Source organism: Coccidioides posadasii, chromosome 2 (genome assembly GCF_018416015.2).
Source record: "Coccidioides posadasii str. Silveira chromosome 2, complete sequence".
NCBI lineage: Eukaryota > Fungi > Ascomycota > Eurotiomycetes > Onygenales > Onygenaceae > Coccidioides > Coccidioides posadasii.
In genome coordinates, this window is record NC_089408.1 from 383,616 (window position 1) to 404,686 (window position 21,071).

The following is a 21,071-nucleotide window of genomic DNA, read 5'->3' on the forward strand; positions in this document are numbered from 1 at the left end:
TATCTGCCTTTTCTCAAAGATTCCTGCCCAGGCTTACGAGGTCTGTGCTGGAATTGAGTGTTTGTGGTGTAACTAATTATTAGTTAGGTACCATCTGTACTCTGTACTCTGTACCCGGTACGAAGTACAAAGTACACTTTTTTAGCTAGTTTAGCCAAAACTATTAAGACATTGCCCTCATATTCCATCTGCCAGCTGCTTTTTTAGTCTGATCCCTGGAGCCTGTTATACCCTCTTAACCCTTTTCTTTCATTATTTCTTTTCCCTTTTTTATTTTATTTTTTTTTGCCCCGGTGAATGTATAACAGGAACAGGAGCAAGAGATGTGAATTTACAGGACCGTACGCAGAAGGTTAGTTAGATAACAAGCCAGCGGGCCCAAGCACTAGCCACATCCATCATCATCCATCTTGCTTAGTCGGCGTCACGAATTATCATCACCCATCGCAGTGCCATCATAAACGCACGCTCCTAATCCTCACGCTCCTATTTCTTCCTCTCTCAGCTCCAATTCCTGTTCCCTCTCTTGCACTCCTTCTGCGCCTTGCCCAACCTGACCACCCCATCCTGATCCCAGACTTTAACCGTATTTGAGACTGTTTCATCTGGCCCGACCAATGTCCTCCCCATGTCAGGCTTCCCTCCCGCTCATGCTAATCCCTCACCTGGAGCTCTGGTGACACCTGCGCCGTCTGCCCACTATGATTCGAGTGAAAGTAAGCAATCCAATCAGGGCGACGATGCCGACTCGCTCGCTCCCGGCCCCACCAGCTACGCTTCCTCATCCCCTACCGCATCCATGCCTCCCTCTCCTCCCCGCACGCCGTCAATAAAACCTTCCCTAGCCTCCGTTTCTTCTTCCTCTGCCATGAAACATCGTCCTTCCACGACTCCCATAGAGCAGATCCGTGGTTCCACGCCCTCATATCGAGCCCAGAGCCCGCAATTGTCCGAGAGAGACAGCATCTTCGCCACGCACTACCTGCCCTCCGACTACGATGTGACATCTCCGGCACCGGGCGTTGACGCTGTGGCCGAGGGCAAGAACGACCATCTCCATCGCTCTCCTCTTCAACCTCAGCTCTCGCACGACGGGAGACCGAAACCGCTGCGCAAAGTGAAGACACTCCCCGTCCGGCAGAATGTCAGCGCTCTCTCCGCGTCTCTCAAGCCCGCGAGGAAGGACCTGTCCACCGCCGAAGCCAGAGATATTACCAGTCTTCCTCTGATCCGCCCAGCAGCCCGGAACCACCGTCCTCCTCGTCCTTCGAGACCTTCCTTTGCAGAATACTCTTCCTCGTCGTCACAGCCTCCCGATCGCCGACGGGATACCAGCGGCGGTAAGATGCTCGTCTCAGAAAGCCTGTTTACTCACGACAGCGGCGCTTCGGCGTCCGTTCGTAGGTCATTGCATGAGTTTGGCCTGCCCACCCACGATTCCCTGAAAAGTCACCGACCGGACCGGAGCTCAAGCAAGAGCAGGTCTTCTCGCGTCGAAAAGTCCATCGAAGCTAGTCTCGCCAACGCCGAACCTGCTTCCAATGTTCGAAGTCGGAAGTCAAGCCACTACCTGGGCCTGTTCAAGGAAAATACGACCACGCATGAGCGGAAGAAGCGGGAGGATAAGCCTCTCGATCGTCAGGAACGACGTCGTTGGACTGAATTAGATCGTTCCCCGAACAAGACGATTTCATCGTCTACCCCAAGAGGAGCATCCGCAACCAGACCCGCCAGCCCTGAGCGTCGTCCATTATTCAGCTCTTTTCGATCCGAACCAGAAGTGCCACAGGCAAAGCCTCGCCACAAGGACCACACTCCCGTGAGCATCGTCCACCACGAATCCCCTTCCGAAGAGTGTGTCGTACCACCTCCTGTGCGTGTTCATACCAATGTACAAGCCATATCCCCGGAGGTGCTGCAGGAAACTCGAACATGTCCTATTTTACCTTCCACACCCACCCTATACGAAACTCTGTCGCGCAGCGTCCCGACTTCAACACACAGCAGGGGGATTGAGCTTGCATTTGGAGTCGATGGCGCAGCTGACGAACGGGGATCTGAAAAAGGTCAGAGTCTCGCGCGAGACGCGTCTGATGGATATGAAGACGAAGATGAAGAAATGGAACGCATTTCTTCGGCGCTATACTTTCCTCATCAAAGACCTGTTGACGAACCCTCTAGCTTGGAGATTGAATCTGGAGACGAACACCCACAGGGAGAGATCTTGCAGGACGAAGAAGTTGGCGTCTCTGGCAGGGCCACCATCCGCCAAGAACCATCTGAAATCGAGGCTTCCAACCATGTTGATATATCGTTATTGTCAAGAGATGACAGCAGCATTCTCCATGGAGAATTGCGACAGCCACCCGCACCTTGCCCCAAAGACGACGACCTTTCATTGGCCTCCATTTCAGAGTTAGAAACAGACTCGGTTTCGGAATTTGAATCTCTCTCTGGTGACGAAGGCGCTCTATCGGGGAAAGAGGACGACTCCAGCTCAACAGATGACGCCGCCATAACTCCGACTGCGGCAGTCTCTGGAACTACGTACCTTCGTAAACACTCCCATTCACGACCTCTCCCTGCTCCGCTTGGCGCGGTTGAGCTCAAACCGTATCGACATCAAGTCGGCGGCCACACTACGGTATTCCGATTTTCGCGACGAGCAGTGTGCAAACAACTTAACAACCGAGAAAATCAATTTTATGAGAGGATCGAACGCCGACACCCTGAAATGTTGATGTTCCTTGCCAAGTTCGTATAAACCTTCCCCACGTCTTCTTTTTTGCATATCTTTGAGCTGAAGTATTTTAAATCTGCGATTAATTTTCGTATCTCACATTTTTTTTTTTTTTTTTTTTTTTAAATGCGTTTTCGCTAACGTTGACATTTCTTTCCACGTGTAGGTATATTGGTGTGTTGAATGTTACTTTTTCTAAAGGGCCGAAACGTACAAAACAAACCGTCGACGAATCCACGGGGAAGAACCTGGAAACGTCTCCAGACAGTTCTACCCCTCATATATCCCAGAATGTCGACAAAAAGAGTGGTGGAAAGCATGTCTCAAGCCCCAAGGGCTCAGGAGATCAACCCAGGATTTTTAGTCAACAGCAGGTAACCGGTATTGTTCCAAAGGTGATCCTGGAGAATAATCGTCACATCATACCGATGGATCTCTTCATGACTTCTAAGATGTCCCCTAATGGCCAGACATTGCAGCAAACTCCCTCGTCTGGACCTATTGAAGCAAGCCTAACTTGTTCTTCTTCTTCCCAGCTCATCCCGCGTTCCACAAGCAACGGAGTAAGTTGGGGCGCGACTACTGTTAATACTAAGTTACAGGAACAAGTGTTGCGAGAAGTGTTTGCTCCACCGACTATTCACCGTCACCGTCGACACACCAAGGCGCATGGATCTCTACCAAAATTACGGTCTAGGCATCCAAAGCGTCGGTCACTCGGCGACTCGGGTGAGAAGCCTTCCGAACTTCAAGGAGATCGTGGTGAATCGCTTCCGGAATCATCAGGACCAAGAAATTCAAGTGGGAAACCCAGCCTGTCCTCCTCTGCGTCAACGGTTGTCGGTGCAGACGGGCACTGCCTTGAAATAACCAGGTCTGAGAGCCCACCTTCGCCCAAGCTGGCACATGGCATTTACCGTCGCCGTCGACATTCTGGAAGTGGCCTCGAAAGGCAGCGAAGCATGAGTACGAGTAAACCTGGAGGTCTCCTTTATTTTGAGGATGACGGCTATGGTGGCGATGAGAAAGATGAAATTTTTAAAATGGAGTCTGACGAAAGCCCTTCGAGTTCGTCGCAGGTTGCTGCTCTAGATTTAAGTCAGAAGGGCACCCCCAGTCAAGGGGAGGAACAGGTGACTGCGGACGGTGAGAAGCAAATGTCTCTGCCTGTTACCCTTGGTACCAACACTGGTGAGCCGGTGCGGCTACCTGTTAATCCGAAGGAGGCGCAAACAACTCGCGATGAGCGGGTTCAGTACTTCTTGCTTCTGGAAGACCTCACTGCTGGCATGAATAAACCTTGCGTTCTTGATTTAAAAATGGGCACACGTCAATATGGAATTGAAGCGGATGAGAAGAAGAAAAAATCTCAAAGACGAAAGTGTCAGACTACAACGTCAGCGCAGCTTGGAGTTAGACTATGTGGAATGCAGGTCTGGAATGTTAAAAAGCAGGAGTACTTATTTGAGGATAAGTATTTTGGTCGCGATCTTAAGGCAGGCCGGGAGTTCCAGGACGCCTTGACACGATTTTTGTACGATGGTGTTAGCTACAGCAGCGTGACAAAGAAGATTCCTGTAATCTTACACCAATTGTCTCGGCTCGAAAACATGATCCGTGGGCTGCCTGGTTATCGTTTCTATGCAAGCAGTTTGCTTGTTCTTTATGATGGCGAGAAGACACCCCCCAAAACCGACGATGCCGAAGCCAAACCTGATGGTCCAAGTAACCACGATAGTAGCAAGGCAACCTTTGGAGATAACCAAGATACTTCAGGACTTCGCCTGAAGATTGTTGATTTCGCAAACTGCGTAACTGGAGAAGACGGGATTCCGGCAAATGCGCCATGTCCACCACACCACCGAGACGGTGTGGATCGTGGTTATTTACGTGGTCTCCGCAGCCTTCGGATGTATTTCCAGAGAATTTTGAAGGAACTTAGTCGTGAAGATTACGTGGAACGGGGTGAAGGCGAAGCAATGGCCCTTGGACCACGAAGTTCCGGCCGCGAGGGCGTTAGTGGCGGTTGGGAGGATGGAATAATGGAGAGCGATCCTGGCGAGGTTAGCGTGTGACTCGAGAGTCCGACGTGTCTGCTGCGATCCTCCTCAGTGCTCCTTTTTCTCCTTTTTTCGATGATCTTTATTACACGCTCCGATTTGAGGGCACGGAGGAAGGTTGCAGCACCGGACTCTGTTGTTCCTCAATATTTTTTTTTTTTTTTTTTTCTTTTCCTATGCATCAATATCATTACCGGTGTTGGCTCCTGGCGTGTGGGGCGTGTTTTCTAAATAAAAGATGGAACGGAGTTAACATACATGGTTGAAACGGCATCAAGAAAAAAGAGCAACACGAAAGGGAAAAAAAAAAGGAAAAAGGAAAAAAAATTCAATTCCCATACAGCACCGGCTCCTAGAGGCTTCACTTCCGGATTTCAGCTCTTTGGTTTTCTTTTATTCTCTATCCGGCCTAGCCTTTTGTGGCATCACTATTGAGAAGAAAGCATCGTCTCTGCTCGGCGTCTTTCAAAATTATCAAGCGTTGCCTGAAGCATGTTTTCTTCTACTGCATCGGATATCCCTTCGGCCTATTGCCTGCTGTTGAGACCATTCCTACACCTTTTATCTCCTTCTCTCTACCAAGTTTGTCCGGTTTCGGTTTTCCCTTGAATTACCCACCACTGGCGTTTCGCGGTCTGTAGACCCATTTGTAGGAGTTCACTTGCGCGCTTCTCTAGTCTCTTTCTACCGTACTCCTTTCTTTGTTTCTTGACCTGCGTTGTCCTGTGATCGATACCTTTAAGCAAGTTTCTTCTTCCCGGGTTCGTTCGACTATGCTTAGGCGTGGATAATTTACCTCCCATGTTTGTTAGAGTACCTATTTATGTCATACCTGCTTCGATTGTCATCCAGGGTGCCGGCTGCTATTGCAACTAGCTGTGCTCAAGTCTGTCGAGCGGGTTATGAATCAAATGATGTATGAGTTATTCTCAAATTTCCTCTCTTCTTCGATTTCTTAACTAGACAACTCGTAGATCTACACCGTAAGGACCGAGAACATTAAGGAGAGAAAAGTCCTACTACAATAGAAATGCGGAAATCTGCTGACACAGACTACGCAGTGGTAGTAATCTCCACTCTCCTAAATCCACCTTCGCGTGCAACCTGCTTCTGCAACGCACACATTCTCTTCTGGTCGCCGGTGGGATCAGCAGACTCTGCGTCCAGGTCCCACGTCAAGAACTCGTTCGTGTAATTCGGCTTGAACCCGGCGTCCAAGATCTCCAATCTCTTACCGTAGTTGGTAACCTTCTCCCAGTCACGAGCCACATTCTTCAAGTCCCTGCTGAAATACGCGTAGGAGCGTTCGAAAATCTTACGGTTGACAGGAGTGGCCATGATCGGTTTCATATCGATGTATTCCTCGTAAGCAGCGGCAGGGTTTGCCAGAACGTAGTCGGTAGCCTTCTTGACAGCCCGCATGAATTTCCGCACCTTGTCTGGGTTTTGGGAGATGAAGGACTCGTTTCCAATATACAGGATCGAACAGAAGCAGCAACATCCGAGCTCGGCGAGCTCGTCGATGCGAAGCATCTGCACATCATCGCGGGGACGTCCCTGGGACGCGAGCCATTCTTCGAGTTCAACCATTTGCACATTTTCCAGGCCAATGCCGGCGTCGATAGTGCCATTGATGATGGCTTTGGTGACGTTCATGCCACAGCGAACGGCAGTATAATCGCTAGCAGACATGCCGTAGTGCTTAGTGAGTTCATCGATTTGAATCTGTTATGCTAAATTTAGCAAAGGGTGACCGATAGACATAGAAATGGAAACGGGGGGGGACGAACCTTGCCGAATTCTCCGACATATCCGATACGTTTTCCTTTCAGGGAGCGGAAGTCCGTTGTAATTCCGCTGTCCTTGAGATATACGACTCCCGTGAAAGGTTCGTCGAGAAGCGACCCCATTGACAAAACTGGGAAGTTTCGAGCTTTAGCCTGTAAGAACGGTTAACATTTGCCTGTCTCCATTGTTGGAAAACGTGCTCGTCTCCAGGACGGGATGTACGAACAGCCAGGGTATGAATCATGGCCTTGAATCCCAAATCGACTTTGCCGCTCCCGATGATCTCAGTGACATCGGAGGGGTCATTGGGTTCGAGAAGGGCCACCTTGATGCCTTCTTCTTGGAAGTAACCTCTAGCCTGAGCTAGGTAGAGCGGGGCGTGGTAGGGCGTAGCATGCCTTGTATTCAAAAGAGAGTCAATTCCCAGGATGCTTTTAGAGAACTGACTATAACGACGGGAGAATTCATGGAACAATAGGCACCTGTGCCGCCATAACCTACCAGTTGGTGAGAAAGGTGATCTTATCGGTAGACATGGTCGCGATTAAATGCCAAAGCAAAAGCTAATGTTATGAACCACTAGTTAGTACCGCCAGACAAGGCGAATCTATGGACATTGGTTCGACATGGATTGCCGAGCCAAGCCCAAAGAAACGACAAGGGGAAAGGGGGAATCAAAGCCGCGCATGTCCTTTCGCTAGAATTATCTAGATCAAGTTCAGACAGTATAATCTCAGAACAACTCAGATCCCGCATCAAACCCGTCTCAAAAGGTGTCCGTCCGTCTGTCCTGGCGTACCATCGTTGAGGCGTCAGAACCCCACGAACGGCACAGACAGGCCAGGCCAGGGAAACGCGCAATTGAGACGAATTCGATTACTTTCACTGGGCCGAACACCTGTCATGCGTGTGCAGTGACCTGTTTGTTATACTACAATACCTTGACCGTTGGATGAATCCATGACGAAAGACGACGGCCGAGCAAGGTCGACCGTCCCACGCGGCTCTACACTTTCGATTGTGAAGAGGGAGTGTGTGCATGTGGGTAAGTACCGTCCGTACCAAAGCAATTGGGTGGTGTAGTTCGAGTTAGGATTGAAGAAGTGAACAACAAAGCTCGTCAATAGCGTGGGAGAAGAAAAAGATGAAGAAAAGAGATGTGATGGAGGGGCTGACAGGGAGCGAATTTATAGCCGGCGATCACTTTGCCCCGCAGTGACGTTTTGCTGGGCCCTCAACAGAATTGAAGCGCAACTCTAACCAACTAGCTGCTCAACTAACCGTATTCACAGCCTTCTTTGTCGGTCGTTGGCTAAGATAGGGTTTGATAGCGTCGAGAAATTCGAAATAAACCCCCGCAAGACAATAATATCTGGGAGGCAGCTATATAGGATGCAAGTCGTGCACCAACGCCCCGAAAAGACAGTGGTCCGTGATTTCACCTCAAACATGCATAGACAGCATTTGCACGAATAGGACTAACCTGTTTACAAGATAGGATGATCTGAGCAAACTACTACTGCATTGTGTTCTTGCTACCCTATTCACCACGGCCTTTGAGAATAACGGAAAATACGCCGTCTTCTCGTGCCTGGAAGAGGACGAGCTAATCATTCGGTAGATAGCAGCTATGCTCCAAGCCCCCACGCCGGCTCCCGGGCAGATGCTGAAATGATGATATGGGGTTATGGCACACAGAATACGCTATATGATATAGTGTATTTGTGTTTCCATGCCCTTGGATGCTTACGCCGGAGCATACGCAGAAGAGAGCTGAAAGGAAATCATTGCATTAGGTCATTTAAAGACTCATAGATATGGATAAACAAGAAAAGCGTGAAGGACCAAGACATCAAAGAATGCAGCGCATGCAACTCGGAGAAAACCATAGGAACTCGGGGCATAAATGCCAAAACGCGATGCGGCGACCGGTGAAAAATAGAACGAGGACGCCTTCAAAACCCCGTTCATGCGGAATAATAAAATTGACTCAAAGACCAACCCGAGGCCGCAAACAAGTGAACAAAATCAAAGTCCAACCGAGAACCCAGAGAAAATCCCAAAAAAAGGAAAGAGAATGCATCAATCTCTCTTCTTCAAAACTCCCAACTCCACGAGCCGTCTCCAAACCCAATCCTTTTTCATATTTACAATCCCTTTCTCACTCGCACCGCCGCCCAAATCTAACCCATCCAAGACCTTTAACCGACTTGAAGTAGCAGCATGAATCATCAATTCAACAACCCGCCGTCGTAGCCTTGTCGCTTCATCTAAATGCACCAAATACTTCTCATCTGCAGCGGGATTCACCAATGGGACCGTGTACGGATCATCAATTTCGACCTCCACATCTTCAGCTTCTGGCCGAATGAGTGATACGTGCTCCCCTCCTTCTACACGGGCAATATCAGCATGGCCACCGATAGGTGCAAGCACACCATCGTCATTATCGCCGTCACTACTCTCACGAGCTCGCCGCTTAATAAGCTGTTGTGCCTTTCGCCCAGTGTGCTCTCCATCACCTGGAGCCGTGATTGATTTCCCATTCCCAAATACTGGGGACGGATAGAATCCAACAGTGAGCGGGTTTCCCCGCACATCAACTCTTGAAAGGCTTCCTTCCTTGCCTCCAACAAGCCTCAAAACTTGGCAGAATCTTCGAAGGCGAGAGACCCTGTTCCCAACCATGAACAAGCGAGAGAGCTTGGAGATCCCATCTAGGGACCCGACGTCCGATATGGCATTAAAATTAAGGTTCAAGGTGCTCAGGTTCGGGAACCTTTTTCCGAAGGTCATCGGAAGACTCTCTAGCCCACACGAGGCAAGATCTAGGAGCCGAAGCGACGAAACAGAGGAAGCAGGCGCAAGCAAACTCGGAGAGAGCTTGTTACACGACAAATATAGCTTGCGTATCGAGACATTGCCGGATAAATCAAGGTCAACGGTGGGCGGGTATAACCGATCTTCTTCTTCAAAGGCAGTTTGCTCTCTCACTGATAATGTATCGAGATGTTGACATATTTCGAGCCCATCAATGGTGCTCAGGTGATTACAGTCGAGGTACAGAAGTTTCAGGCTTGGAAACTCTGAGATATTTAACCCCCGAATGTGGTTGTGCGAGAGTTTCAACGAATGCAACTGTTGAAGTCTTCCTGAAACGGTGAAATCTTGAATCTCGTTATATCGCAAGTCGAGCGTCTCTAGAGCGTCAAGAGAATCGATACTGACTACGCTTGAGATCTGATTTCCGCTCAAGTCCAAACTGGTCAGGCGAAACCTGGAAATCCTTCTATTAGCACTTTTTTTCGGATGGTGTCCATTGGGGTAACCTACAAATCGGCACTCTTAAAGTCAACAGAGGTGAGTAGATTATTCCTTGCCTTAAAAGATAAGAGTCCATCCAGATTAAAGATTCCGTTTATGCAGGTGAGTTTGTTATTGTTGGCTTTCAAGCTTCTGAGATGAACCAGCCCCGAAACACCGTCAAGATTCTCGAGTTCATTATTCGACACGTCGAGATACTGAAGATTGGACAAATGGCCCCAAGCCGTCAAATTTGTCAAGCAGTTACGCGAAATATTCAAACTGCGGATATTTGTAGGAACACCGCTGAGCTGACCAATGCTGTTGTCCGAAGCGTCCAGCTCCTCAAGCCTGGGGCAATACTTATTGAGTCCCAGAAGAGTAATCAGTTTCTTGCTTCGAAGATTCAATCGCCGCAAATGTTCCCAATATGCTTCGTAAGGCTCCACGTCCGTGATGTGCTTTATCAGCTCCTCGGCTGCCAAAGCAAATGTACCATGAACTTGTCGAAGAGAGCGGGGAAAAGTTCGCTCAGCAACATAACTGAGTTCCAACTTGAAAGATTCATCGATCTGGTTTACCGTGAATTCTGCCAGTGGGCTTAGATGAAAGTTGTAGCTTGTGTCGAGATGGGGATCGCGCGCTGCTACCAGAGATAATTCTTCTCTGGCTGGAAGGACAGAAAGATCTTGATTTAGCTCACTAAGTTCTTCAAACAGGTCTTCGTCCCGCTCATCAATACGTGACACTGGTCTCCCACTTCGATTTCCGGCTGGCAAAGAAGAACGAGGTGACGGCATCTTTAGAGAGGAGCGTTGGCGTTCAATGCTTCCTTTGGTTTCAAAGGCCGTCTCGACGAAATCTCCAGCTGGGCTCCTAGTACGGCTCTCATCATGGGCCGAATCTCCATCTCCATAGGCAATGTGCGAAACCAAAGGCGAAGAGAAAGTTATGGTGACGGCTCTTGCTTGTTTCTTATCGCCAGTAATGGGAGACGGAATTGGCGACGGATATCCATTGTCGTGCTCTGCTTCCTGAGCACCCTGGGAGGTATCCAGCTTTAGCGCAATTTGATGTGCAGGAGAGCTTGTTAAATCCTTCGTGGCCCATGATGTAGCTCTGGTATCTGGCTGAGCCCCGCTCGACGTGGATCGAGTAGATTTAGATTGTACACTGCTTGTGCTTTCTTGCGTTCGCGGTCGCGACCCTTTCTGAGGGGCCTGTTTCTGATGCTCATCTGTCTCTTGGAATGCGTTGTCTTCTCGTCTCAATTGCTCTGGCTTTTTGGCATGACCGGGCACACTCCGAATAGCCATCAGCTCCCGGAGTTCATCGACACTAAGATCAGGAATATCTCGGAAAGGATCGTCCTCGCTGATGAAAGAGGTAATATGCTGTTCAGGGCTAATACCACCTCTAATCCATATGTGGTGTGTTCTGTCGTAAGTCATAGCTCCCACTTTCTCAGGGATCAAGTGCGAAACCATTTGTGAGGATATTATTCCTTTCGCCCTTGCGCTGCCTGTAGAGCTGTCCGCAATACTTCCGGTCGATGCCACAGTCTTCAATTCTTCTTTCGATATGCCCAAGTCATTCGAAGAGAAATTTCCTTCTGTCGCGTGTTGGTGCGTCGGGTGAAGGTGATGCACACTCTCGTGTATCCGGGCATTTGTCGGGCTGCTCTCTTCTGCGTGCGCGTCGAGCTTTCTATCCGCTCTCTGTCGCGATCTAAGACGGAGAGACATTACGGAAGCACCCATGAAGACATCCAACTCGTCGCTGTCTTCATATCGCTTGAGGTGGCTAATGATCCGGGGGTCTGGCTCATTAAAGCTCTTTGGTTGTTGGACACCACCGCCTTCACGGCTGGGGGGTCTTGAAAAGCCCTCCTGGGTCGATGGTTCACTGAAGTTGTCGCCGTATTCTTCTTCGCTTACTATCACAGACTCTTCTAGGTCGGGTAGCCCGTTCCTTGGCCCACCGCGTCTGCGTATGTGATTCATTATTTTGCTAGCTTCATCGAGGAAGTCCTGGGTGGTAATTGATCCCTTTCTGATCGGATTAGTGGCAGGACCATGGTTTATAACTTTAGAACCTGAACTGTTGTCGCGACTCCTCATTGTTTTTGAAGGCGAGGTAAGAGACGATGCTCTTGCCTCTGTTTGCTTGCTGGGGGGCCGGGGTAAGTCGTTCAACCTGGCTGGATGTGAGAGAGCGAATCGGTTGTCTTTTGAATCCGTAACCGCTACGGTTGCCTCGTCATGTTGTTGTGGGCTGGCTACGACTGAACTAAACTCCGCTGATTCGATTATAGGTTCATGCCATGCCGGACTGGGTTGGGTAGCAGAGACAAGTGTACGCCTCCTCTTGGGGGCTGAACCCTTTGTAGGACTGTTGAGAACCCTCTTGTCTACATGCTTTGAAGAACAGAAAGAGGCGGCTTCTTTCTGGTAGTCGGGCTCCTCAGGTTGAGGTCGCGATGCACTGCGCAAAGCGCGTTGGCCTTCGAAATCTGTCGCCTTTTCGTTCTCCTGAATATCAACTTCGTTATGGCTGATATCTGCAGACTCTATTGCGCATGATGTTCCTTCCTCAAGTGTGGCTTCAAAAGTCTCTTCGAACTGGCTCATTCGGCGAAGAAGCTTATTATTTGTGAATGTATCATGGTTTGCGAATAGCTTCAGAGGACTCCCAGAAGGCTTCATGACGTTCCTGCCAGGCGGTCGACTATCCTTGTTCGTTTGTTTCTTGGGTGTAAAAGGGTGAGGGAGCTTTGCGGGTGCCAGCCTGGAACTATCCAGCCGGTCGCCGCTGGATAAATGGTTCTGAAAGCGGGAAGCAGCACCATAGGGAGGGAGTTGCGATGGAGTCAATGATGGACTTAAAAACCGGCTGTGGAGGGAAGTTTCGTCCAAATAGCCTCGTCGTGCACTGACCGAGGCAAATTCCTGTGTACCCATGGATAGTCCCTCGGGCAACGAGTGGCTAGTTATATCAAAGGAATCGTCTATATTAGCGTAGTCTTCAGTGTATTCGGGTTGCAGCTCACAGTAGCTATCGCTCGCACTTGAGTTTGGTCTGCGGACGTGCAAAGAATTCCGATCTTTTAACATATCACTGGTGGGGACAGGTATTGGGCTAATGGCTTCATTCCTGGTTTCCTCAAGGCCACTCGCCGATTGACTTCGCGTTTCTCCCATCAGGTCTTCCGTTGAATCGAGGCTGAGCCGAGAAAAGTCCTGCTTTAGCCATGCCATGTCCATCTCATTGATGCTAAGTTGGCTCTCTCGCAACAATCGGCTGAGATCTGCCGGGGAGACTTCGGACATCCGCTCCATCCATGTAAGACTGGCATTTTCTTTGTCCCAGGACCTGAGGAGCTTCAACTTTTGGGAATCGCCTTTGGAAGACAAAGTTCCAACTTCGTACTTTTGTGCATTTCCAGATAATCGCGATCTCAACGACAATTTGCTTCGTTCGTTCCGTCTCGATAAGTTCGCTCGTGTCACAGATTCGGAGCCAGAAGGCGGTGTGAATAACTTTTGCAGTCCGATTGGGCCAAACAAGTCACCGCTTTCGCCCTCGGGCGCATCACCACGCAGGAGCCTGCGCTTCCATTCTGGTGTGTTGCCGCTTTGTTTTGTGTTTGCCGGTCGAACGTTCATTGTGGAGGCGACCTCAGTTAACGTATTCAACGTTGGCTTCGAGCTTCGTGACGCTGATTTAACGGAAGACGAACGGCTCCGGAGTGAATCTTTGGCTGTGGCACATTGTGAACTAAGAGGGGAAGAGGGCTTGAGCGACGCCGGGCTTCTTCGGCGAGATGGCGCGATGGATATGGAGGGTTTCCGGTGATGTTTATCCGATCGGACGGAATTTGGTTCGTCGACAGCGCTGTGTGGCAGGGCGGATAAATTAGGCCGCCTGGAGTGTTTTGGGGAGCGGTTCATGGTGGAGAGGCGGGAGTGAGGCACCCAGTCATCTGAAAGGCCATCGAGCCATGGTTCTTTGGCAGCCATGGCGGCCTTATGATGAGTGCGATGCAGCTGGGCGCAGCTGTTGTACGTCCTCAAACGGGAGTTTATTCCGCCGGCGCGGCGCAACTCGCATCAACAACAACCAACAACCGAGTCAAGTACACAACAAAGGACAGAAACGGAAGAGTAGCAGTAGAAATAGCATGAGAGTTGAGATAATACAGGGGAATCCACCAGGATCCAGGACCCCTCTTTTTAAGAATAACAAGAGGGCGTGTTTCGTCGCAGGTCGGCTGCGCTGGTTGAGGTCATCACAACAAAGTTCCCGAAGTGGTAAGCCCCGTGTTACCTCACGGTCCCCCGGAGAATAGATAATCCGACAGCCTTACAGAGGAGGGGCTTGGCGATCTACACCAGCCACGATCCCACCCGTAGCCACCCTCAGTCGGCTTCGGCTTCTCCGATTCCCGCTTGTTCGCTCAACCGAGCACTCTTGAAGGGCCAGTTAACGAGCAACAATGCCCAAACGAAAGAGCCAGGCCACGGCATAGCAGCATCAGCTTTGACTCCGGAGATGATGCCCCCAGGTGACCTCGATCCGGTGTTACATGTAACTACCAAAGGTATTACTCCGGACGGCGGGCAGGGTAGCGCTCAAATTGTCTTTTTCTTACTTGGCTTGAGCTTGTAAAATACCTCACCTCTCTCTGGCTTTTGAAGCCTGGATTCCTTGCTTCGCGCTCAGCCGCGAGAAATGGCGATGAGCCGTTCGCGCGTGGTTGGCTAGGCAACGGTCACGCGTAAAGTGGAACACGAAGTCCCGTGACTGAGCGTTGGCGCCCAACACGTCTTAAGGCAGCGCATGGACCAACGAAGGCATTCAGGCCGTTGCAGGAGAAGAGCTCCTTTAACTGCCTGCACAAAAGGCTGGAGCCACGGAGCGAAATCTCCTTTTTTCTTTTTTTAAATTTTGATTATCCTACCACAAATGCTTGGCTTAGACGAGCCGTGGCTGCACCTGCTGCGTAACAGCAGTGTCTCCGCAGCCCCAGGTCTTCCTCTAACTACTCCGTAGTGGGCTCCGAAAAATGTCTGTCCAACGCCCAGGCTTCCCACTCTCCTTTGAACCGTTCTCTCCAACTCCCTCGGACACAGTTGTCTGGTCCTCAGACTCTGAAAGCGAGATCGACGATGCTTCTCGCACTGCAAAAAGGAGAAAAATCGAACACCTGGCTAGGGAGTATTTAGAAGGAAAACCGCTGTTCATCTTCAGCGCCAGCCTGAAGGGACCTTTCGACAAAGGATGGGCGAACCCATGGAAACAGGACCGGAGATTATTAGGGGAACAAGCTGCCGAATGTCGGGATGAAGGGGCGTCAATAAACCCTACCGGTATCACACTTGAATCACCCAGGAGTGCCCGATCTCATGGTCCACCTACCCTCGCGAACCGCTGCCATTCAGATACCCAGGTACAAAACTCAGAGACGTATCAAGAATGCAGAGATAGCGCAGATGAAGAACGAAAAGCGAGTGGACGACCTATGGACGCGACGCGGCCTACATCTAATCCGCTATTTGCGCCTGAGCGTATCTCAATAGGCTCCCGTTCCTCAATAGAAAAGAATCAAGGCGCATCGCGCCATCCATCGACCACTAAGTGGCTCAAAAAAGATCGTACGAAACTTGATCGCCACGCAACGGATCGTCCTCGCTCTCCTAGCCCAACACCTGCTCCTCGGTCTGTGAGGGATATTTCACAAACCACAGTACAAAACCGATGCTCATTCGGCCACACAAATACGATGCTCGGTAGCCGAACTCCTAATGCGACCGAGGTCCGTGTGCCTGGCTTCACTCCAATCAATCGTCATGTACGCAACGCCACGTCCTCTCCAATCGCTGCTCCAGTCACAGCAGCGTCACGGAAGAAGCCAAGGAAATCGGGTGCCAAAACCAACATGGAGCCCCGAGGAGCAGCTTCTCCATATTCCAAAAAATCGACATCTCCGCGACCGCGCTCTTCCGGTGGACCTTGCAATAATGGTGACCGTGCGGTAGTACATATGGCCACCGCCACAACCAGTGGAAAAGGATCTACTAACCAAGAGGAGCCTTTCGCTACAACCGATACCATGCCTGACTCGTTCAAATATCACCGTGTCGCTCGCCAAGCCTCAAAACAGAAGCGCATAACAAGCAAGGTCACCAAGTCGGACTTTAGCCACGGTCATTCCTCCTCAAAGGCGAATGAGGAAAAGCCAAAGAAACCGACTCCCAGTTTGATGTCAAACGCCAGCGCGGGGCCCATGTTGTCAGGGCCGGTTGAGTGTCAAGAACATATCTCAACCAGTGTATCTCTCAATCTGCCGTCGGCACAGGTTATACCCGATCAAGCAGCATACCAGAATCAAATGATTTCCCTTCATTCGACTGAATATGCCGCTACAAATGGCATGCTCATTAGTCCAGCCCGGGACGGCTTGGATCTATGGTCAACACAGGCTGCGCTACCTATCGCGCGGAAATCTCTTCAAGATGACTCCGTTAATCCAGAAATTAAGGGTCAAGGAGACCAAACGAAAGATCGAAAGTCGTTACAAAGATCAGATACTGAAAATGGTGTGAACGGCCAAATCACTCCGTTTCAATCTTTCTACACACCTCGAAAACGAAATGCTTCGGATCATGCCCATCCCGCGACGCAAGGGCCTAGCAGCACACATGCAATAATCAATGAAATCATTCCCTATGATGTTAGTACGGCGAAGAAAGCTCAATTTGAACATAACTCGCCAGGCTCTAACCTCCACTCTCATCCACAAAGAGACGACTTCGACGGGCATAACAAAACTAGTTCAGAGCCTCATGCAAAGCCTGTACACCCGCGCGGCCAACCCAGTATACGCCCAGCATCTAACCACTCGAACGAAGCACCCAAAGCCAGTATTCCATATGAGGACTTTTCACGTGAATCTTCGGGCACAGCTCTGCCTTTTACGTTACCGTCAACGAACGGAACAAGACAACATGATGGTCAGGGATTCATCGCCGGGTTAGGCAACTTTGACCTGGATCAAGCTATTGCGGATGCAGGAAGCTTCCTCCAGAGTTGGGAACTACATGCAGAGGTCAGTTTCCAAACGAATCGAACTGTCGCTTCTTCAACAGGACAGCCGGCTCAGTCGATTTTGCATACAAGTACTACGCGCAATACTTGAGAATCAATTTGCCTTAGGGAGCATGACAGGGTGTTTGTTTTAATAATTGTTAAGAGATAAGTACATAGTGCTGGGAATATCATAGATAGCCATTTCGAAAGTCATTCGCGCAAACCATGCATGTGTACGAGCGATAGTGGGCATTCAATAAGTTTCATATCTAGGACCAAACTCCCTTGTGTGCAGAGTAGATGGCCGAAGTTCTGAGCAACCAATTAAGAAAATACAATGTGTAACCCTATACTCCGTACTCAATATTCTATTTGGCAACAGTATTTGTAGAATTATATACGTATTATCGAGTAAAGCCGTTGAGAAATAGGCCAATATGCATTGCGGAGTATGGTGTGAGTGAGTGTCGTCATGTTGGCTGTGAAGCTTCCCCCAACAGCTGTCATCTCCAGAGACAGGTGGCTAGATAAGAAGCCGACAACCACTTCTTTTCAACGACCTCGAGAACCGATGGCGCTAGCTAGGATATGGCTTTGACTTCGGTAAGCCCTCTTTCTCTAGACTCTTTTTCAACGTTAACATATTTTGAATAGTGGAAAACCTTCAACTTCTTCGAAGTTTCGGAGGTCCAGGTTCCCGATGGCGATGGACCGTCCGTCTTGGGCGTCAGTACCATTCACCCTCCTCCCCCCGCGCGTGGAAGACGCACGGATTGACCGGCACAGATGAATGCTAACCGTCAAACAGACCGATATTAGTTGCATATGCACAGGATCCGATAACCTCTTCCTCGGCACTACCGATGGATTCGTCCACATCCTCTCCAACACCTTCAAGGTCTTCCGGTCCTTCAAGGCCTACGATACAGGCTCAATCACTCACATGAAACAAGTTGCCTCGACGTCATACCTTGTCACACTTAGCGAAGACTTATCGAGCGAGCCAATCCTGAAAGTATGGGCGTTAAACGAGGAAGACAAGAAGACCGGCGGTCCGCGATGTCGATCGACCAAGTTAGTCCAGAATAAGAAGAGACAGTTCCCCGTTTCGGCGTTTGTTGTGTTGGACGACCTGTGGCAAGTCGCGGTGGGGTTTGCGAATGGCTCAGTGACACTTATGAGGGGGGACCTGATTCATGATCGGGGCGCGGAGCAGAGGACGGTCTTTGAATCTGAGGAGCCGATTACCGGCCTGGAGGTCCAGCGGGGAGCTACCACGACGCTGTTTATTGCCACCACAGGGCGCATCCTTACTCTCATTATTAGTGGGAAAGGCGACGGCCAGCCCGCGCGCACGCTGGAAGACCTTGGCTGCGGTGTTGGGTGCATGGTGTTCGATAAGGATACGGGGGACGTTCTAGTCGCAAGAGAAGACGCGATATACACTTATAGGGCGAACGGCCGTGGGCCCAGCTTTGCATTTGATAGTCCAAAGACGTCGATTGACGTGTTCAAGGATTATATCGCTTTGGTTTGCCCACCACGGGTGCCGGCGGCCAGATCCGATACCCTACGAAGGTTTGGAAGCAGCCAGGTGGATGAAATCTTTAATACATCCACTTTCACCCTTCTAGAGCCAGACTTGAAGTTTGTCGCGCATTCCGAATCCATATCCTCAAAGGTCAAAACTGTCTTTCAAGAATGGGGAGATCTATTTCTTGTGACAGTGGATGGAAAGGTATGGACGTCCGCCCTTATCAGACAGTTTGGTCTAACATTGCACGCAGGCGTATAGGTACCGTGAGAAGACATTACAGCAGAAGCTCGAAATCTTATACCAGAGAAACCTCTACATCTTAGCCATAAATCTTGCTCAAAAAGCTGGCGTTGATGCGCTTCAGCAAAATATTATCTTCCGCAGATATGGAGATTACCTCTATCAGAAAGGCGATTATGACACAGCAATGCAACAGTACCTCCGTTCGATAGATAATACTGAGCCATCCCAAGTGATACGCAAGGTAAATTCCAACCCAGCGCTTAGGCCTCACCATCATGCCCTATTAACATGTCTCGTAGTTCCTTGATACGCAACGAATCCATAATCTTATTGAATACCTCGAAGAGCTTCATGACCATGAAAAAGCAACAGCCGATCACACAACGCTATTATTGAACTGTTATGCGAAGCTAAAGGATACGACCAAGCTCGATTCTTTTATCAAAGCCCCCGGCGAACTGAAATTCGACTTGGAGACTGCAATTGCAATGTGCAGGCAGGGTGGCTATTTTGAGCAAGCCACGTATTTAGCAACAATGCATGGAGAAAATGATATGGTGGTTGATATCCTTATTGAAGACTCGAAGAAGTATTCTGAAGCGTTGCAATTCATTTGGAGTCTTGAGCCAACACTGGTATGAAGTCCGCTCGATTACCTTTTGGTGTCATGCTAACATTAAATAGGCGTACCCGAATCTCATGAAATATGCGCGAGTCCTGCTGGAGCACTGCCCGCAGCCTACGACTAAGATATTCATTGATTATTATACGGGAAACTACAGGCCCAGGCGAATGAAAGAGGAAGAAACAGCCAAAGATGAAAAATCTCAGAGTACGGGCGGCCTGCAAAACCTGGCCTCCCTTATTCCCCTGCCATATCTTAACCCATCCAAACCTGCGAATGCAAAGTCTGCCATAAGCGAACCACAAATTGCGACTGAAGTGGAGGAACCGATTGAATATGACGTGCCAAAGCCAAGAACTGCATTTTCGTCATTCGTTGACCATCCTCAGGAGTTTGTTGTTTTCCTGGAGGCTCTAATCGATCAAAACGATTTAAAGGAAGACGATAAAATTGATTTATACACCACCCTGTTCGAAATGTATCTGGACACTGCAAGTCGTAAGAAAGACCCCTCCGAGAAGCAAGAGTGGGAGGCAAAAGCGAAACTACTGATTCAGGGTAGAGACGTAAGTGATCCAATGCTATGCCCTGGCTTAAAGGGATGAATCTGGGACTAATTTCCTCGGCAGATTCCTGTTTCCACATCAAACGTTCTTTTGCTGTCAGATTTATCCGGCTTCCAAGAAGGAACGACTCTTGTAAGAGAGAAACAAGGCTTACGATCGGATATCTTGCGATCGTATGTCACAGCCAAGGATACTGCTGGGGTAATCAAAGCCCTGAAGAAATATGGCCCTGAAGAGCCTCAACTCTATATAGATGCGCTGGCGTACTTTTCCTCAAGCTCCAAGGCTCTAGAAGAAGCTGGAGATGAACTTGAGGTTGTTCTGAAACGAATCGATCAAGACGGTTTGATGTCGCCGCTTCAGGTTATTCAGACTCTCAGCAACAACGCAGTGGTGACAATGGGCATGATCAAGAAGTATCTCAGCGACAATATAGAACGGGATAGGAAAGAGATTTCAAATGTTTGTTTCCCGACCATGTCCTTTTCACTCCTTGCCAAATTTCATCGTATTTAATTTGACCTTTTAGAACCGCCGGCTGATCACCAGCTACACTACCGAAACTGAAACCAAGCGCAAAGAAATCTCCGAATTAGCCTCAAAGCCCACCGTTTTCCAGGCCCGTCGCTGCTCATCTTGCGGTGGCAATCTGGACCTACCAACCGTTCACTTCCTCTGCAAACACTCATTTCATCAACGCTGTTTAAACACAGATGAGGAGGACTTGCAATGCCCTATATGTGCACCGCAAAACGCCACGATCAAAGCTATCAGAGAACGTCAGCTTAAAGCAGCGGATCAGCATGAGCTGTTCCAAGCGGAGCTGCAGCGGAGCAGGGATAGATTTGGGCTTATTAGCGAATTTTTTGGTCGGGGAGTTATGAAGCCAGGCAATCTCGAATAATTTACGTCACGAGGACTTGCTTTTACCTATTGAGATGATATTATGAATTGAAATCCGTACGGATGATACGCCGTTGCATCGTACCGTAAAATACGGTTGGATTTGGATCACAAACAATTCTTGAACGATCGTCGTTCAGCCGCTTAGAACAAATGTATCGATTTCAAAGCTGTGCTTTTTTTTGCCTTCATTTTGGAACATAGCCTGCACATCTTC

The 21,071-nt window shown here is 49.5% G+C and overlaps 5 protein-coding genes across 5 annotated transcripts; 3 read left to right on the forward strand and 2 right to left on the reverse strand.

The window, feature by feature from the left end:
• The first annotated feature begins 419 nt into the window (after positions 1–419).
• On the forward strand, positions 420–4,899 carry D8B26_002613 (uncharacterized protein). Its single transcript, XM_066123894.1, has 2 exons — positions 420–2,754; positions 2,907–4,899. Exons 1-2 carry the CDS (start codon positions 629–631, stop codon positions 4,813–4,815), a joined length of 4,035 nt encoding a protein of 1,344 aa, XP_065979969.1. The 5' UTR covers positions 420–628; the 3' UTR covers positions 4,816–4,899.
• On the reverse strand, positions 4,674–7,740 carry NMT1_1 (glycylpeptide N-tetradecanoyltransferase). The gene is made up of 5 exons (XM_003069087.2): positions 7,651–7,740; positions 7,090–7,151; positions 6,815–6,986; positions 6,591–6,740; positions 4,674–6,525 (listed from the first exon to the last, which is right to left on the reverse strand). The coding sequence occupies exons 2-5, from the start codon at positions 7,122–7,124 to the stop codon at positions 5,854–5,856; spliced, it is 1,029 nt and encodes a 342-aa protein (XP_003069133.2). The 5' UTR covers positions 7,125–7,151; positions 7,651–7,740; the 3' UTR covers positions 4,674–5,853.
• A 644-nt stretch (positions 7,741–8,384) lies between these two features.
• On the reverse strand, positions 8,385–13,910 carry D8B26_002615 (uncharacterized protein; the record flags this gene model as incomplete). Its single annotated transcript, XM_003069088.2, has 2 exons — positions 8,385–9,865; positions 9,922–13,910. The coding sequence occupies 2 exons, from the start codon at positions 13,908–13,910 to the stop codon at positions 8,671–8,673; spliced, it is 5,184 nt and encodes a 1,727-aa protein (XP_003069134.2). The 3' UTR covers positions 8,385–8,670.
• A 1,023-nt stretch (positions 13,911–14,933) lies between these two features.
• D8B26_002616 (uncharacterized protein) lies at positions 14,934–17,295 on the forward strand. The gene has a single exon (XM_066123895.1). The coding sequence runs from the start codon at positions 14,957–14,959 to the stop codon at positions 17,087–17,089; it is 2,133 nt and encodes a 710-aa protein (XP_065979970.1). The 5' UTR covers positions 14,934–14,956; the 3' UTR covers positions 17,090–17,295.
• A 224-nt stretch (positions 17,296–17,519) lies between these two features.
• On the forward strand, positions 17,520–20,935 carry D8B26_002617 (uncharacterized protein). The gene is made up of 8 exons (XM_003069090.2): positions 17,520–17,583; positions 17,635–17,706; positions 17,789–18,718; positions 18,768–19,001; positions 19,060–19,395; positions 19,445–19,951; positions 20,015–20,413; positions 20,481–20,935. The coding sequence occupies exons 1-8, from the start codon at positions 17,569–17,571 to the stop codon at positions 20,853–20,855; spliced, it is 2,868 nt and encodes a 955-aa protein (XP_003069136.1). The 5' UTR covers positions 17,520–17,568; the 3' UTR covers positions 20,856–20,935.
• Positions 20,936–21,071: the final 136 nt, after the last annotated feature.

What these genes read in the sequence shown, in the direction of transcription:
- D8B26_002613 (XM_066123894.1), top strand. Translation starts at nt 629, where the DNA reads ATGTCAGGCTTCCCTCCCGCTCATGCTAATCCCTCACCTGGAGCTCTG. An exon ending in ATGTTGATGTTCCTTGCCAA is followed by an intron (nt 2,755 to 2,906) that starts GTTCGTATAAAC and finishes TTCCACGTGTAG; the next exon opens with GTATATTGGTGTGTTGAATG.
- NMT1_1 (XM_003069087.2), bottom strand. Translation starts at nt 7,124, where the DNA reads ATGTCTACCGATAAGATCACCTTTCTCACCAACTG. An exon ending in CCATGATTCATACCCTGGCT is followed by an intron (nt 6,741 to 6,814) that starts GTTCGTACATCC and finishes CCGTTCTTACAG; the next exon opens with GCTAAAGCTCGAAACTTCCC. An exon ending in ATGTCGGAGAATTCGGCAAG is followed by an intron (nt 6,526 to 6,590) that starts GTTCGTCCCCCC and finishes TTAGCATAACAG; the next exon opens with ATTCAAATCGATGAACTCAC.
- D8B26_002616 (XM_066123895.1), top strand. Translation starts at nt 14,957, where the DNA reads ATGTCTGTCCAACGCCCAGGCTTCCCACTCTCCTTTGAACCGTTCTCT.
- D8B26_002617 (XM_003069090.2), top strand. An exon ending in CATCCCAAGTGATACGCAAG is followed by an intron (nt 19,002 to 19,059) that starts GTAAATTCCAAC and finishes CATGTCTCGTAG; the next exon opens with TTCCTTGATACGCAACGAAT. An exon ending in ATAGGAAAGAGATTTCAAAT is followed by an intron (nt 20,414 to 20,480) that starts GTTTGTTTCCCG and finishes TTGACCTTTTAG; the next exon opens with AACCGCCGGCTGATCACCAG.